Below are 18,297 nucleotides of genomic sequence, written 5' to 3' on the forward strand. Positions count from 1 at the left end.
GTTTTGTGGTTTATTTTGTCATTTAGGTGGACCCGACTTGAACCTTTTCGGGTCCCCCACGATTTACTTTGCAGGCCTCAGTACCAGCAACGTCTGGTACATTATTGCCCCAAGCAACTTTATCCTCTAAGGCCTGGACTGAGACGTCCTTGACGATGACACTGTCAACCGGTGTCTTTGCGCGTGTGATCTGCGCATAGGTGGACACATTTGTGTCCGAACTCTCAACTTTCCTCCTAGCCTCAGGGAAAGAGACACCACGGGTGTATTTGACCCGCAATATCTCCCTCTCCCGAGTCCAGGAAGATCACCATTGTAATTGACACAGTGAAGGCCGACAATGTAACAGTTGTCTCTTTCATCGTGACCTTCACGGCCACAGTACCTATATTCTACGGAATAATTTTTGACAAAACATAATCGATGGTTGGTCGTGCCTGATTTGGTTTCCCACACCTTTATAGAGGGACCTTGCAGTAGCGGAAAAGTCAGTCAGAAGGTGATATCTTCCGCTACAACAGTAGCTAGATCTGTGGTAACGTTGCTGTAGCGAACGTCAATATGATGGTGTGTGTTGGGACCAAGTTCCCCACTCTTTCCGGTCATGATTCTTTTCACGTACGTGACCGGAATGCACTCCTCTTGGAAGTGTGACAGTATGTCGGCCTCATTGTCATTGCGCAAGGCTGGGCACCTGATTACCCCCTTGCTACAATTTAATGACGAGTGTGGTTTTACACACACACTGAGGCCGGCAAAACTGGTGGTTCCAAGAAGGTTCTCCGTTTGTTGCTTGCGGAAAACCTCTATTAGGAGATCAACCGATCCCACTTGACAGATTTGATATCGCCAGCAATGCATTTGATACCCTTTCGTAATAAGAGAGGCGATAAACCTACAGTGGTCTTGCCACTCTGTGTAGAGGACATGCCAGAAACTGTGGAAATGTGTTTGTTGTACCTTTTGTTTTTTTTTGATTTGTGTTTAGTTCCTTTAGTTTGAGGAGATTTTGGTTGTAGTTCATGTTGTTCTTTTGTGTTTTTGTTGTTGTTTTTTTTTTGGAAGCCATCTTTTAGAGTTTATTACTATTCGCTATCTGTGCTCCCACTCACCTCGGGGCCCAACAAGGGGACACTCATGATGACACGGATATCCAGTGTAAAAGTGTCAGGGATACACTGATAGTATACTCGGAAGAATATTTCGAACGAACAAAATTCAAATCAAGTCTGCGACAGCACGCTCACGAGATTAACAAGAGGCCCAGAGGGCCTGTATCGCTCACCTGGTTTGTAATGCCTAGTAAGGTTCATTGTTTCTTTTCTGAAGGAATTTGAATATTTACCTCTAATTCCCCTATTGGGCCCCACTCTTTCTGCTCAAGGGGGTCAGAGCCAAAAATTATAGGAATTCTGTTAACCCCAAGGATGTTTCTGGGCCAAATTTGGTTAAACTCCAAGCAGAACTCTAAGACTAGTAGCGATTTATAGGATTTACCTAAATTTCCCTATTGGGCCCCGCCCCTCCTGCCCCCAGGGGGTCAGAGCCAAAATTTATACAAGTTCTATTCTCCTTCCCCCAAGGATGTTTCTGGCCAAATTTGGTTTCAATCCATGCAGAACTCTAGGACAAGTAGCGATTTATAGGATTTACCTCTATTTCCTCTATTGGGCCCCGCCCCTCCTGCCCCCGGGGGGTCAGAGCCAAAATTTATATAAGTTCTGTTCCTATTCCCCTAAGAATGTTTCTGGCCAAATTTGGTTACAATCCATGCAGAACTCTAGGACAAGTAGCGATTTATAGGATTTACCTCTATTTCCCCTATTGGGCCCCACCCCTCCTGTCCCCAGGGGGTCAGAGCAAAAATTTATACAAGTTCTGTTCCCCTTCCCCCTAGGATGTTTCTGGCCAAATTTGGTTACAATCCATGCAGAACTCTAGAACAAGTAGCAATTTATAGGATTTACCTAAATTTCCCCTATTGGGCCCCGCCCCTCCTGTCCCCGGGGGGTCAGAGCCAAAATTTATACAAGTTCTGTTCTCCTTCCCCCAAGGATGTTTCTGGCCAAATTTGGTTACAATCCATGCAGAACTCTAGGACAAGTAGCGATTTATAGGATTTACCTTAATTTCCCTATTGGGCCCCGCCCCTCCTGTCCCCGGGGGGGGGGGGGGGGTCAGAGCCAAAATTTATACAAGTTCTATTCCCCTTCCCCCAAGGATGTTTCTGGCCAAATTTGGTTACAATCCATGCAGAACTCTAGGACAAGTAGCGATTTATAGGATTTACCTCTATTTCCCCTATTGGGCCCCGCCCCTCCTGTCCCCAGGGGGTCAGAGCAAAAATTTATACAAGTTCTGTTCCCCTTCCCCCAAGGATGTTTCTGGCCAAATTTGGTTACAATCCATGCAGAACTCTAGGACAAGTAGCGATTTATAGGATTTACCTTAATTTCCCTATTGGGCCCCGCCCCTCCTGTCCCCGGGGGGGGTCAGAGCCAAAATTTATACAAGTTCTATTCCCCTTCCCCCAAGGATGTTTCTGGCCAAATTTGGTTACAATCCATGCAGAACTCTAGGACAAGTAGCGATTTATAGGATTTACCTAAATTTCCCTTATTGGGCCCCGCCCCTCCTGTCCCCGGGGGGTCAGAGCCAAAATTTATACAAGTTCTGTTCCCCTTCCCCCAAGGATGTTTCTGGCCCAAGCCACTGTTTCTGGCCAAATTTGGTTACAATCCATGCAGAACACTAGGACAGGTAGCGATTTATAGGATTTACCTCAATTTCACCTATTGGGCCCCGCCCCTCCTGCCCCCGGGGGGTCAGAGCCAATATTTATACAAGTTCTATTCCCCTTCCCCCAAGGATGTTTCTGGCCAAATTTGTTTTCAATCCATGCAGAACTCTAGGACAAGTAGCGATTTATAGGATTTACCTCAATTTCCCCTATTGGGCCCCGCCCCTCCTGTCCCTGGGGGGTCAGAGCAAAAATTTATACAAGTTCTGTTCCCCTCCCCCCAAGGATGTTTCTGGCCAAATTTGGTTAAAATCCATGCAGAACTCTATGACTAGTAGCGATTTAAAGGAAATGTTGACGGACAGACGGACGACGGACGGACGGACGGACGGACGGACGGACGACGGACGACGGACGACGGACGCCGCGCCATGACATAAGCTCACCGGCCCTTTGGGCCAGGTGAGATTAATAATAAATATAAGTCCGGTGTATGTACACCCGCAAGAGCGATCAGAATCAAGACAATCCAAATTAAACTCACGATTGACCCAAAGCCACCGCCTTCTTGGAAATCTAGGAACCAAGAGCTCGGCATGACCAGCCGATTGATAATACAGGGCCCATATTACCTCTCGTCTAACCGGAGTCTAAAGCCAAATAGTGTGTAGCAGTAAAAAGGGGAAGAAAAATGAGCAAAACCTATTCAACCACCAGGACTTTCTTCCCCGGATACGAGATGCAACCCACAGCAAACAGGTTGGCTCGAGCTACTGTGAAAGCCTTCAGCTACACTGATATCACGCGGACGCACATCACACCCCCAAAAGTGTATTCGGCCGAATGCCCCAAAAGTGGTATGCATCCGCAAGAGACCAGTGCACCCTGTCTCGGGACGTGGACCCTGCTTTCATGGAGACCCGAATGCACCCACTAAAAGTTATACACCGATCGCCAAAATGTCGCCAAAGAATGGGTACAGGGTGTATAATTCCCCGCTGATTCATTTCTTGACTTCATTATAGACACATGCCAAAATGCTATTGCATATCATATACGTTAGCGTTATAGTGACATTCTATTGTTGTAAATCGATCCGTAATGTATTGAAATAAGACTACATGTAGTAATCAATTTAATGTAACTGTTTTTGCAACATTCGAGAGTTGTGTATTTTTCCCCACATTATCACATAGTTACAAGTGTAAATTAAAATCGGTAAAAATCCTATTCTACATTGTAATATACTATAACCGTTCCAGACTTTCAATCACATTCATCCGTGTCGTTGGTGAATATTGGCGTCTTTGGTGTATTGTTTAATTGTTTTATCATATTTACATTTTTTACTTTCACTTATCTATATTTAGACTAAAATTTACACTAAATTTAGACTTCTGTGTGATGTTACATACATGTATATCTACGGTGCAGATGTAATTATGGAAAGCCAAAGCTGCCTTATATTCTGCTGCCTTTTAAACATTAAAAACATGGGTAAATGATTTACAGTTGTAATCAATGTTTGTTTTTGAAGCAATGATTACTATCTATAATGCATAACATTCCTTGAAATATCAGATGATTGTTTCCTAATCGGACGATCGACCACAGCTGTTACACTGACACATCAAGCCCCGGATTATATTGCTAATATAGGCCTATGACCGCGCCTTATTAACTATTGAAATAGTGCCACGTTTTAACCGCATGGAAACGTCTGAAAAAAATCTAGATTTAACGGTTTTTAGAAGGTGCGCTGCTATTTATATATATATATATATATCTTTGTCTTGACTTAGACCTTTTTAGGAGCGGGATTCCCGACGAACGACCTATTTATTTTGTATGGCCCTAAATACCAGTATCCAATACCTCATTAAGGGTACGCGGTTGACACAATATTTAATTCCTACCATGTTATTGCTGCTGTTGCTGATGTTCTTGCTGCGGCTGTTGTTTCTGTTGTTGTTTCCATTTTTTTTTAATTTTACATTTTCCCGTTATTTCGGACCCCATCCCCAGATTTGAAACCGATGTATTTTATTTTTTAATTTTTATTCAATTTAAGGTACATTGCCTTCTGTTTTGTTTGAGCGATTTCAGTGTTATTGAGTGCATTCTTTTTTTTGTCACTAAATTTTCAAAATCCTCTGAGGAGCGTTCTGTGGTCATGGGCTGTGTGTCCTGAACAAAATAATAAGAAATGATAACGAATATAAGCATTCCTTTAAGATTTCATCAGACCAGTTCTGAACACAATAAGTCAATTTGTCAAACACTTCTCTCTGTTTAAAATATTATGAAAGATTTTGCAAGTTATAAATTCGAAGATTCTAAAGTGTTTCAGGAAAAGCAGAAGTCCGGACTCATCCCAGTGATCAACTATTTTACGCTACTAGTCATGGAGGTCTGCATGGAAAGTCATCCGACATTGAGGCAAACGTATCTGTATCTGTTGATTACGTCATTTTTTATAATGCATTACCAATTTTATGCATATATACAGATATCAGCTGAATTAAAGACAGGATTTTTCTCAGAAACACCAGCTGAATTAAAGACAGGATTTTTCTCAGAACCACCTGAAGAACTATCTTGTAATACTTTTACTTTATATATGGGCACCGGCCAACATAATTTACATTATCAGCCTATACTAGCTACGTGTAGGTTTAGACACTGGGTTACGTTTCCAAGGGCGAGATGTGGAAGCTCTATGGTATAATCACCAAGTCCCGTCTGTCTGTTGTGGTCCAAAACTAAAACCAAGATGGCCACTGTCACAGGGACCTGACACCAATATTTTTAAAGGGACAATTCGCTCAGGCTAATTCTTTTACGTAACCAAGAAGCAAAATGTGGCATATATGTATTGTTCTATATTTCTTATGAAACATATAACACAAAATATTGGCAAATTCCATGTCATTGCTTAGTATTTTAATTGATACCGTTGCCCGTTAATTACAAATCGTTGATCAATACGATTAAGCAGGTACAATATGTACGCTGTACCCATACCCGAGCCAAAGTCACGCACGTTAAACAAATGAACTACATAACCCCTTAGTTGATGTAAGGAGGTGATGAACAAACTCTGGACATTTAGTTGTAACCCAAGAGCCAAATTTCAGCAAAGCTTCCATTTTGGACATCCGCCATACTATCCCATGGGTCTTAGCTCGTCCTTTACTTATAAAATATGATTGTCCTCACCTAAAGTTCGTCCCCTTCAGAATCATTAAAACCCTATAGACCAATTTTTCCTTGAGATCGGAGACTGAAACCTGAAAACAGGAAGTGGGCCAGCGGCCATCTTGGAAAACCAAAGTCTTAATGAAAATGTTTGCATGTTGTTCGGCATTAATTTAAACCCCTATAGACCAATTTTCATTGAGATTGGAGACCGAAATCTGAAAACAGGAAGTGGGCCAGCTAACATTAAGAAAATTTGACCTTTTGGGGCCCCACACCTCAGCCCCTAGGGGTCGGACCGAGACTCATATATACAAAATACGATTGTCCTTCCCCAATGATGTTTCACACCAAATATGGATGAAATCCATCCAAGGATGAAGGACAAGTTGGATTTTAAAGCTTAAATTAAGAAAATTTCCCCTTTTTAGGCCCCGTCCCTCTGCCCCTAGGGGTCGGACCAGGCTCATTTATATAAAACATGATTGTCCTTTCCCAATGATGTTTCACACCAAATATGGATGAAATCCATCCAAGGATGAAGGAGGAGTAGGATCTAGCTTAAATTAAGAAAATTTGACCTTTTGGAGCCCCGCCCCTCTGCCCATAGTGGTCGGATCTATTTCATTTATATAAAATATTATTGTCCTTCCCCAATGATGTTTCACACCAAATATGGATGAAATCCATTCAAGGATGAAGGAGGAGTAGGATTTTAAAGCTTAAATTAAGAAAATTTCCCTTTTAGAGCCCCGCCCCTCTGCCTGCCCCTAGGGGTCGGACCAGGCTCATTTTACATAAAATATGATTGTCCTTCCCCAATGATGTTTCACACCAAATATGGATGAAATCCATTCAAGGATGAAGGAGGAGTAGGATTTTAAAGCTTAAATTAAGAAAATTTCCTCTTTTGGAGCCCCGCTCCTCTGCCCCTAGGGGTCACCAGGCTCATTTATATAAAAATACGATTGTCCTTCCCCAACAATGTTTCACACCAAATATGGATATAAATCCATCCAAGGATGAAGGAGAAGTAGGATTTTAAAGCTAAAATTAAGAAAATTTGCCCTTTTGGGGCCCCACCCCTCAGCCCCTAGGGTTCAGACCAGGCTCATTTATATAAAATATGATTGTCCTTCCCCAATGATATTTTACACCAAATATAGATGAAATCCATTCAAGGATGAAGGAGGAGTAGGATTTTAAAGCTAAAATTAAGAAAATTTGCCCTTTTTTGGGCCCCATCCCTCAGCCCCTAGGGGTCGGACCAGGCTCATTTATAGTAAAATATGAATGTCCTTCCCCAATGATGTTTCACACCAAATATGGATGAAAATCTATCCAAGGATGAAAGAGTAGTAGGATTTTAAAGCTTAAATTAAGAAAATTCGCCTTTTGGGGCCCCATTCCTCAGCCCCTAGGGGTCGGACAAGGCTCATTTATATATAATATGATTGTCCATTCCCCAATGATGTTTCACACCAAATATGGATGAAATCCATCCAAGGATGAAGGAGGAGTAGGATTTTAAAGCTAAAATTAAGAAAATTTGCCCTTTTGGGGCCCCACCCCTCAGCCCCAAGGGGTCGGACCAGACTCATTTATATAAAATATGATTGTCCATCCCCAATGATGTTTCACACCAAATATGGATGAAATCCATTCAAGGATGAAGGAGGAATAGGATTTTAAAGCTTAAATTAAGAGAATTTCCTCTTTTGGAGCCCTGCCCCTCTGCCCCTAGGGGTCGGACCAGGCTCATTTATATAAAATATGATTGTCCTTCCCCAACGATGTTTTTACACCAAATATAGATGAAATCCATTCAAGGATGAAGGAGGAGTAGGATTTTAAGCTTAAATTAAGAAAAATTTGCCCTTTTTTTGGGCCCCATCCCTCAGCCCCTAGGGGTCGGACCAGGCTCATTTATAATAAATATGAATGTCCTTCACCAATGATGTTTCACACTAAATATGGATGAAATCCATCCAAGGATGAAAGAGGAGTAGGATTTTAAAGCTAAAATTGAGAAAATTTGCCCTTTTGGGGCCCCACCCCTCAGCCCCAAGGGATCGTACCAGGTTCATTTTTATAAAATATGATTGTCCTTCCCCAATGATGTTTCACACCAAATTATGGATGAAATCCATTCAAGGATGAAGGAGGAGTAGGATTTTAAAGCTTAAATTAAGGAAAATTTCCTCTTTTGAGCCCCGCCCCTCTGCCCCTAGGGGTCGGACCAGCTCATTTTATATAAAATATGATTGTCCTTCCCCAACGATGTTTCACACTAAAATATGGATGAAATCCATCCAAGGATGAAAGAGGAGTAGGATTTTAAAGCTTAAATTAATAAAATTTTGCCCTTTTGGGGCCCCATCCCTCAGCCCCTAGGGGTCGGACAAGGCTCATTTTATATAAAATGATATGTCCTTCTCAATGATGTTTCACACCAAATATGGATGAAATCCATCCAAGGATGAAGGAGGAGTAGGATTTTAAAGCTAAAATTGAGAAAATTTTGCCCTTTTGGGGCCCCACCCCTCAGCCCCAAGCCCCAAGGGGTCGTACCAGGCTCATTTATATAAAATATGATTGTCCTTCCAAATGATGTTTCACACACCAAATATGGATGAAATCCATTCAAGGATGAAGGAGGAGTAGGATTTTAAAGCTTAAATTAAGAATATTTCCTCTTTGGAGCCCCGCCCCTCTGCCCCTAGGGGTCGGACCAGGCTCATTTATATAAAATATGATTGTCCTTCCCCAACGATGTTTTACACCAAATATAGATGAAATCCATTCAAGGATGAAGGAGGAGTAGGATTTTAAAGCTAAAATTAAGAAAATTTGCCCTTTTTTGGGCCCCATCCCTCAGCCCCTAGGGTTCGGACCAGGCTCATTTATATAAAATATGAATGTCCTTCCCCAATGATGTTTCACACCAAATATGGATGAAATCCATCCAAGGATGAAAGAGGAGTAGGATTTTAAAGCTTAAATTAAGAAATTTTGCCCTTTTGGGGCCCCACCCCTCAGCCCCTAGAGGTCGGACAAGGCTCATTTATATAAAATATGATTGTCCATCCCCAATGATGTTTCACACCAAATATGGATGAAATCCATCCAAGGATGAAGGATAGTAGAATTTTTTAAAGCTAAAATTAAGAAAATTGGCCCTTTTTGGGGCCCCACCCCTCACCCCAAGGGGTCGGGACCAGGCTCATTTAAAAATAAAATATGATTGTCCTTCCCCAATGATGTTTCACACCAAATATGGATGTAATCCGCTCAAGGGTTAAGGAGGAGTAGGCTTTTGTATAAATAGTCTTACGCACGATGCACGGCGGACGGCGCACGACACGGACGAAACACGATGACAATAGGTCATCCTGACCTTCGGTCAGATGACCTAAAAAGGTAAACACAGGAAAAAGGAAGGGATAGGGTTCGGCATACAAGATGTTCGACCACAATGTGTAATGGCGGACAGCGAGCGAGTTTGAAACATTTCACACGCATTTCACCACCATAGGCTTTTGTGGCATATCACAGTAAAACCAACTCATCTAATTTCCATTAGAACTGGGTTTTACCCGATATATGTACAATTTTAATGTTCTCTTATACTGAATTGTCCCTTTAACCGACAGTATACATATATATATTACAGTACCTTTACTATAATATATGGGATAAGGAAGAATTCCAACCGTGGTCAAAAAAACAAATTGTCAAATTTTCGAGGCGATCTCCCCTTATAAAGACATACAAAACAAACATACGATTACATAATAGGAATACCAACAGTAATGCGGTACAAAATACACAAATATTTAACTATACAGCACAATTGAGCGCAATTTACCCTTCGGCAAGTGGCAGCCCAAAGGCCGGCTCTACCCAATCTGTATCCATGCTGTTAATATATGTATACTGTTGGTTAATAAGATTTCTTGCCAGGTACCCTGTGGCCACTGTGAAACTCATCATGGAGTTAAAAATCTCCTGTTTTAATTTTTAAACATAAATTACATAACGATTACCTCATGCAGAAGATTATGATGTGAACTGTTACATTGAAAATATTCAAGGATTTCTGGAGTTTAAAGAAAGTGATTTTTTCACCTGTGGCTCTCTTGTGTATATGAATCAATACAACAATTTGACACATGTACATGTATTTTGATAATCATTGTAATAAAGGAAACCACTGAAATAATTGTACTGTTCATTTTATTTATCTTATTTACAAAAACATTACACACATTGCAGACTGGTGCTCCTGGTGCCTTAAAATCCCTTAAACACTGGTAACACCATGTCCACAGATACTAGCCTGGGTTTTCTGCTCTGCTAACTGAAAAAATAAACATGACATCTGCAATATTGTAAATGAAAACATTTGTTAATGTTTCAATTTTCAAATTCTTAAACAGAAATGTGTGTAACTGGAATTTCAGGGACAATATTTATACATAAACTACATTCTTTTCCTTTATCAAATTTAATTTAGAGACTGAAAAACAATTGGCCTCAATTTTTCTTTGTGGTACGGTTATGGAGAATGAGAATGTGTAAGGGTTTCAGACCATGGCCAGGTGAACTTATAAACATATTGAACAAACCAAAGCATGTCACAAACCTTGTTTATGAATCAGGATCAGCTGATATATTATAATAATTGGTTTAAATTTTTGACGATAGGTTTATGAACTTCTCAAAAAACAAAAGAGTGTTAACAAATAATACAATACTAAGTGTAACTTTTAGCTTTAACAATCCTTACTTGTGTAAGTTGTATGGTATTTATGAAGATCTTCTCCTTGCGGACCAAACTTCTTTCTGACTACCCATATTACAGGACCTGTGTGTATTAATTTATATAATGAGCGAACATTCTACAGTATTCATGAACCAATTTAATACAAGTCATGTGCACCTTCTATGAATATATACAATTATGAAACTTTGATCATAGTAGCTAGTTAAACTATAGGAAATGTATTTCAACATGTCAATTACATATTCTGAAGAAAAACACCAAATAGCTATAACACATTGAAAATATTATGAGATTAAAATCTTGTAATGACAAATTAAAATCTTGTAATATCACCAAAAAAATCTTGAAATGACATAAAAAACATCATGTAATAACGAGAAAAGTTCTTACAATAATGAAAAAAGTTCTTAATATAACGAGAAGAAATCTTTTAATAACTAGAATGAAAAATACTTCTTATAGTGGACAGTGGTCCTGTTTGGCTTTCGTACAAATGTCATACTTACAAACTGCTAAAAGAGCTGCTGATACTGGCCATTCAAAGTGATCACGATACATCTTGTGAATAAACTCTGGAGGAAATAATAAAAATTATGATATTAAATATATTGAGTAGGTATCTACTAGAATCAAATCTCTCTAATGAACATCAATATCATTTTTTTTAATTGTTGCATTCTAGCAATGTGATATTTCGTTTTTAAATCATAAACACATGTCTTTAAAGAATATTTTTCTACAAATCAAATAGTACCATCATGAACAGATGAACTGTTAGAAATAAAATAACACATGTACTGTATAAATCTAGATTGATCATGGATGATGGTGTAGGCTGTAAAATGAACTGCATGTTTAATAGTCAGGAAGGCTGCATCCATGCACAAGAGATTGCGTTCTTGTTTAATAAATGATCTCGTTATAGCATATCCTTTGAACTCCTGAAGTAGATCTAACGTTAACGGTATACGAATAACGGAATACATTCAAGAACAGAAGAGGACACTCATTCATTCGCGGAAGGTCATGCAGTTCCACAAACCATATAAAAACAGAAACAGTGAACATACCAGTCGGACTAATAATCAACAATACTGAATGTTTGAAAGGCGCAATTGATTTTTTTTAATTACCTGTTTTCTTCATACGACCAAACGATACGCAAAGAGCTCGAAACTGATCGTGAACAATCCGTCTGGTCGCCATTTTGGAGGCTAACCTGGTTGATAACGACAATCACGAAACAATGAAACAACATTACAAAGATTTATTAAATATTTTAATGGATATTCATTTAATACTTGTTATCATAATCGAGTATTGTATTATTATTTATCTTCTTAATTCAATTTTGTTCGGTGGAAAAATTTAACGACTATCGGAAACTGTCACAGATACAAACATGGCCGCCTCCATGAATGACTTTATGTCAGGACATGGTAAAAAGCCATGCAGGGCGTGTACTGACTTCGATTCTTATATTGATCAGTATATGAAAGACAGAAGTGTAAGTTGATTTAACTAGACATTTAAGTTTAAACAAATCATGGTTTTCAACTGATTCTATTTTTTAACGAAATTTTTGCTAACCGGTGCCAGCATGCTGATCAAGTTGACGAAACTTTTTTGAGTCATTTTTTTTTGTGGTAATTTGAAAATCGCTATTAGAGATGTAGATAACAATATACACAATAAACTTGATTCTCCTCATTCAAATAGATACAATGTAAATTTTAAAAGTGTCTTTGTCCTTTGATGCTTTTTCCGACATTTTTAGATACCTTATTACCACAGTTATGTAAAGCAGGGGAGATAATAAGAAGTTAATCTCTTCATAAAGCATGTGACTGCTCATGTCATGATCAAGATGTTTTAGGAAAATAACTCTTTTGATAACAATTATATTTTTATTGATTTTTTAATTAATTTTAAAATTACAGATTAGATATGTTATTCAAAATGATGACATTTTGCTAATTATTGCATAATGTAATATGAGAATTATATGATAACAAAAGTTAAAACAATTCCCTTTTTGTCAAAAATCATCAGTAATCAACAAATACCACAAACTGAAAGTCTATTACTGTTCGACCCAATATGTGCCCAGAACACTTGAAAATTGAAGAAATGAAAGGTCCCTTAATAGGACCATATTTCGCAATATCATTGCACAGATTAAGATATAAATCAATTTGAAAAAAAAAAACCAAATTGAGAAACATACACAGTTTTCATTGGTTCAGTCTGCATTTAAGTCGAGGTAAGTCAAATATTGAGGCCTCAAAAAGGGGGAGGCCGATCGTGAGGGTCGTTTATGAAGACAGTGGTACCTATTGGGTTGAATACAGTTTAACATTATGATGCCCTAGCATTTACTAAATACTTATTATGTTTATTTCTTTGGTGATGTGTATGCTTTATATGAAAAAAAATGCTAGTCCCTTTTTATTAAATAATTACATGTTGATTTCTTACACCACAACAGCTTCCAACAACAATGAAAGCCAAACTTAAAACTGACCTTCAGTGTCCATTGGACAAAAATGACCTTGGTCGAAACACCTGGTCATTTCTTCATACAATGGCTGCATACTTTCCTGACAAACCAAATTTAAAACAGCAGTCAGAGATGAAACAGTTTATCAACTTATTCTCCAAGTATTACCCATGTGATTACTGTGCAGAGGATCTAAGAGAAGAGTAAGCATCGGTCGACTATCAGAGTTACTTCCCCTTGTTACAGAGAATGGTTACTCAGAGATACACAGTCAAGCTGCTTGTTATGTGTGTAGAAAATTAAAGCTGATCTAAATGACTGAGGAAACATTTGTTTAAAAAAAGTGAAGACAAATCTTTTTCATTCATATTCAAAATTTGTTTATAAAATAAGAATTGTTAAAAAAAATTGATTGCATAATGTAATATGAGAATTATATGATAACAAAAGTTAAAACAATTCCCTTTTTGTCAAAAATCATCAGTAATCAACTAATACCACAAACTGAAAGTCTATTACTGTTCGACCCAATATGTGCCCAGAACACTTGAAAATTGAAGAAATGAAAGGTCCCTTAATAGGACCATATTTCGCAATATCATTGCACAGATTAAGATATAAATCAATTTGAAAAAAAAAAAACCAAATTGAGAAACATACACAGTTTTCATTGGTTCAGTCTGCATTTAAGTCGAGGTAAGTCAAATATTGAGGCCTCAAAAAGGGGGAGGCCGATCGTGAGGGTCGTTTATGAAGACAGTGGTGCCTATTGGGTTGAATACGGTTTAACATTATGATGCCCTAGCATTTACTAAATATACTTATTATGTTTATTTCTTTGGTGATGTGTATGCTTTATATGAAAAAAAATGCTAGTCCCTTTTTATTAAATAATTACATGTTGATTTCTTACACCACAACAGCTTCCAACAACAATGAAAGCCAAACTTAAAACTGACCTTCAGTGTCCATTGGACAAAAATGACCTTGGTCGAAACACCTGGTCATTTCTTCATACAATGGCTGCATACTTTCCTGACAAACCAAATTTAAAACAGCAGTCAGAGATGAAACAGTTTATCAACTTATTCTCCAAGTATTACCCATGTGATTACTGTGCAGAGGATCTAAGAGAAGAGTAAGCATCGGTCGACTATCAGAGTTACTTCCCCTTGTTACAGAGAATGGTTACTTAGAGATACAAAGTCAAACTGCTTGTTATCTGTGTAGAAAATTAAAGCTGATCTAAATGACTGAGGAAACATTTGTTTAAAAAAAGTGAAGACAAATCTTTTTCATTCATATTCAAAATTTGTTTATAAAATAAGAATTGTTAAAAAAAATGATATATATTTTCTTAGTTTACACTTGTTGTTCATAAGATGCATATTGGTAGTTGATTTGAGAACAATCATGACCATGGTCAAACATATCTTTTTTCAAATGTTTGATTATAATACTATACCTGTAAGCAGTTAGTGTTCAGGTTAATTTTGTCTAAGTTAGAGCTTTGAAATAAAAAATCTTACTTGAGGATGAAGATTATGATGTTTGATGAATTATGATGATGAGGAGGATGATGATGATTACAAGGATGATGATGATGATATTTTATGTTGTTGATGATGATGATGAGATGATGATGTTTATGATGATGTTTATGATGATGATCATGATGATGATGATGATTAAGATGAGGAAAATGAGTTTAATGACTATGATGTTGACGGTGGTGATGATGATGATGATGATGATGATGAAGATGGCAATGATGATGTAATATCACATTATTATATGAACATGTTTTGAAAAATAAAAAATTACAAAAAAAAAAAAAAAAAATCTTACTTCTTATATTCATGATATAAAAGATTTTCATGAAAATTTTAGCAGTCACTTTAAATTGCTATTAGGTATTGAACTGAATTAAAGAACCAATCATTGCTATTGTTCTAATTATGTTACAGGTTGAAAACCAATCAGCCAGATACCAGCAGTCAGCATAAGTTTTCTCAGTGGATGTGTAGGCTACACAACAGTGTTAACTATAAACTTGGCAAACCAGAATTTGACTGTAGTAAAGTCAATGAACGATGGCGAGATGGCTGGAAGGATGGTAGCTGTGGATGACTCATTATAGTATTAATATATTGTATTTATACCTTTTAACAATCTTGGAAGTTTTACATTCTTTATATTCTTTTAACATGATACATTGCAGAATGATTTATAAATCATTTCTTTACCATATTGTTACAGGTTAAGACCGTGGATCAATTTTGTTTTATTTCATCATTTCATTCATATAGCTATCTCTCATAGCAGTTCAATCAAGAGTGCTCATAATGTACAAAAACCTATTTGTGAATTTCTGTTCAATTTGTAGCTAACCAATAGCAATAAATATAATGTATTCCAACTTTCTTTTGCGGTTACCAAATTTCTCGATTTGGTGAAATTTCGCCGATTTAGTATTAAATGGAAATGTCTTTCAAAATAATTGTGAGAGTTATCAATTTGTACAACTAAACTTTCGCGAACTTATACCTTGATCGCAAAATTTTCTAAAATGAATTGCATGTGAAACAAAAATTGGTTTACAGTACAGTTACTGAGAATAGTTAGTGACCTCTGCTCTCCTCTGTGATTTTCAGTAGTGAATTAGTAGTTGATCTCCAATGAAATCTTGTTTTTGTTTTTATATATATTTCAGCACCATATCTGTCAAAAGCAGAAATAAAGTTCCTGTCACTTCAAAGTGGAAGTTTGTGATATGATTGTGTATATGTGATTTTATATGAAATACAATCGTTATTTTTAATTATTATCAATTTTGTTTTTAATTAATGAGTGTCAGTATGAAGATTGGAGAAGTACCTCGCAAGTAATACCAACTGTCAAGTTTCCCCTCCGTCGCCTTACACTGATTTATGGTGTTGGTCATCCCATTTTCTGGTGGTGTAAGAGGATAATTGAACTCCTTCACCCCTGAAGACCATTTAAACTCTTCTAATACAAAGGTTAGAACAGTTCATTATGAATTTGCAGGAGTGAATAAGTCAATAACTATTTGTGTGTGTTGATGAGATAAGAAATGGAAAATCAGAATGGAGTAAAAGAGCATGGAAATGTATATGGTGCCTGGTTGATATACTGACATAAGTAAACGGACGAGCCATCTCTTTTTCATCATAGATCGTCTGGCGTCGTCCTCTGATTGTAAACTTTTCATTCAAACAACTTCTCAAGAACCGAAAGGCCCAGGGAAGGGTACTTATATTTGGCCTGAAGCATGCTAGGATGAAGGGCTACCAAGTTTGTTCAAATGAATGACTTTGACCTTCCTTTAAGGTCATAGGGATCAAAAAGGCTAAAATCTTTGAATGACTTCATGTGAATAACTAAGGGGCCTATATACCAGATATTGGGTCTGTGACATGCTCGGATGAAGGGTTACCAAGTTTATTCAAATGAATGACATTGACCTTCATTCAAGGTCACGAGTCAAAATGGTTAAAATCTTTAAATAACTTCTTGTGAATAACTTTGAGGCATGGAGACCTGATATTGGGCCTGTGGCATGCTAAGATGAGGGACTACCATGTTTGTTTAAATGAATTACCTTGACCTTCATTTAAGGTCACAGAGGATAATTTCGTATGAATAACTACATACTGTATGTAAGAGGCCTAGATACCCGATATTTGACATCTGATATGCTGGCATGATGGTCTACCAAGTTTGTTCAAACGAATGACTTTGACCTTCATTCAAGGTCAGATGAGTCAAATAGCTAAAATCTTAAAACAACATCTTGTGAATAACTAAAATACCTTGAGACCTGATATTGAGCTTATGACATGTTGGGATAAAGGGCTATCAAATTTGTTCAAATGAAGGACTTTGACCTCCATTCTAGGTTACAGAGGTCAGATATGCAACAATTTTAAAAACAACTTCTTGTCAATAAGAAAGAGGCCTAATGCCCTGATATTGGGGCTGTAACATGCTGGAATGAAGGGCTACCTTCATCACAATGAATGACCCTGACTTTCATTCAAAGTCTCAGGGATCAAATAGACTAACATCTTTAAACGACTTACTGTGTACTTCAGTTCTATAATATATGATATATAAATTGTCTAGTTCTAGATTGTTAAGGCCTCCTCTTTTAGCCATCATCTTCACACCATCTTCATATGTATGGGCTTTACAAATTGTTTTTCGTCTAGGCCCGTCTGCCGTTCATAAATTATTTGTTTATAACTTTTTTCTCATAATGTCAAGAAGGGATTTGTTTCTGAGACTTTATATATTTGAACTGATCCCAAACCAATATGACTGACAGACTGCCATATTTGACTTTGATAGCTGAAGTGTGTTATCACTATTTCTGAGAAAGTACTGAACGAATTTCCCTGCATATTCTGAAATATGTTGCTCTTGGGTCTTAGTTTTGCCTACTACATTTTCGAATTGATCACAAACAAAATGGCCAACAATAAAAGTTTGTCAACGCTATTTATCGGAAAAATACTAAAGATGTTTTTTTTCACGAAGTTTAAAGTTTGTGCTGCCCTTAGCCTTGTTATACATATTGCAATTTCAGTCTGATCTGAAAGCAAGACATCCGAAAGGCGACAATCTTTAATTTTGACACATTTTGATTTCACTATTTCCAGAAAGTACCAAAGAAGTCTTATTTAGCATATTCAGCATATCCATTTTTGAACTTTAACCTCAACTGATCTGATTATTGTCATATTGAAATGAAGTGTCTCGCGGCTATGTAGACTATGTCAAATATTTAGGAGGAGGTGGAAAAGAAGAAAAACTAGTCGCCTTTCTTTTAATAAACATTAATTCTTTTGTGGACGTCAAGATCTTTCTGGGATCTATTGTGTATCTTTGTTATGTTTTAGTTTGAAGAATAGCTGTTGCAACAAATAGTCTGGAAAATTTGTTGCAGGACGTGAAAAGGAATGAGATTCAGGGGAAAGCTGTTGGAGTTTATGACTATCACATCAGACTCTCAAGCACTTCTCTAGACACTCGATGATAAAGAGAATCTTC

General features: G+C 37.5%; 1 protein-coding gene across 1 annotated transcript; it reads left to right on the plus strand.

Moving 5' to 3' along the window:
• The first annotated feature begins 12,083 nt into the window (after window positions 1–12,083).
• Window positions 12,084–16,048, plus strand: LOC138323463 (FAD-linked sulfhydryl oxidase ALR-like). The gene is made up of 3 exons (XM_069268093.1): window positions 12,084–12,231; window positions 13,213–13,427; window positions 15,192–16,048. The coding sequence occupies exons 1-3, from the start codon at window positions 12,127–12,129 to the stop codon at window positions 15,352–15,354; spliced, it is 483 nt and encodes a 160-aa protein (XP_069124194.1). The 5' UTR covers window positions 12,084–12,126; the 3' UTR covers window positions 15,355–16,048.
• Window positions 16,049–18,297: the final 2,249 nt, after the last annotated feature.

Source organism: Argopecten irradians, chromosome 5 (assembly GCF_041381155.1).
Source record: "Argopecten irradians isolate NY chromosome 5, Ai_NY, whole genome shotgun sequence".
In the NCBI taxonomy this organism is placed as follows: Eukaryota; Metazoa; Mollusca; class Bivalvia; order Pectinida; family Pectinidae; genus Argopecten; species Argopecten irradians.

Bases quoted from the DNA above. Each gene is read 5' to 3' on its own strand.
- LOC138323463 (XM_069268093.1), top strand. From the start codon at position 12,127: ATGGCCGCCTCCATGAATGACTTTATGTCAGGACATGGTAAAAAGCCA. The intron at 12,232-13,212 runs GTAAGTTGATTT...ACACCACAACAG, and splicing joins AGTATATGAAAGACAGAAGT to CTTCCAACAACAATGAAAGC. The intron at 13,428-15,191 runs GTAAGCATCGGT...ATTATGTTACAG, and splicing joins GCAGAGGATCTAAGAGAAGA to GTTGAAAACCAATCAGCCAG.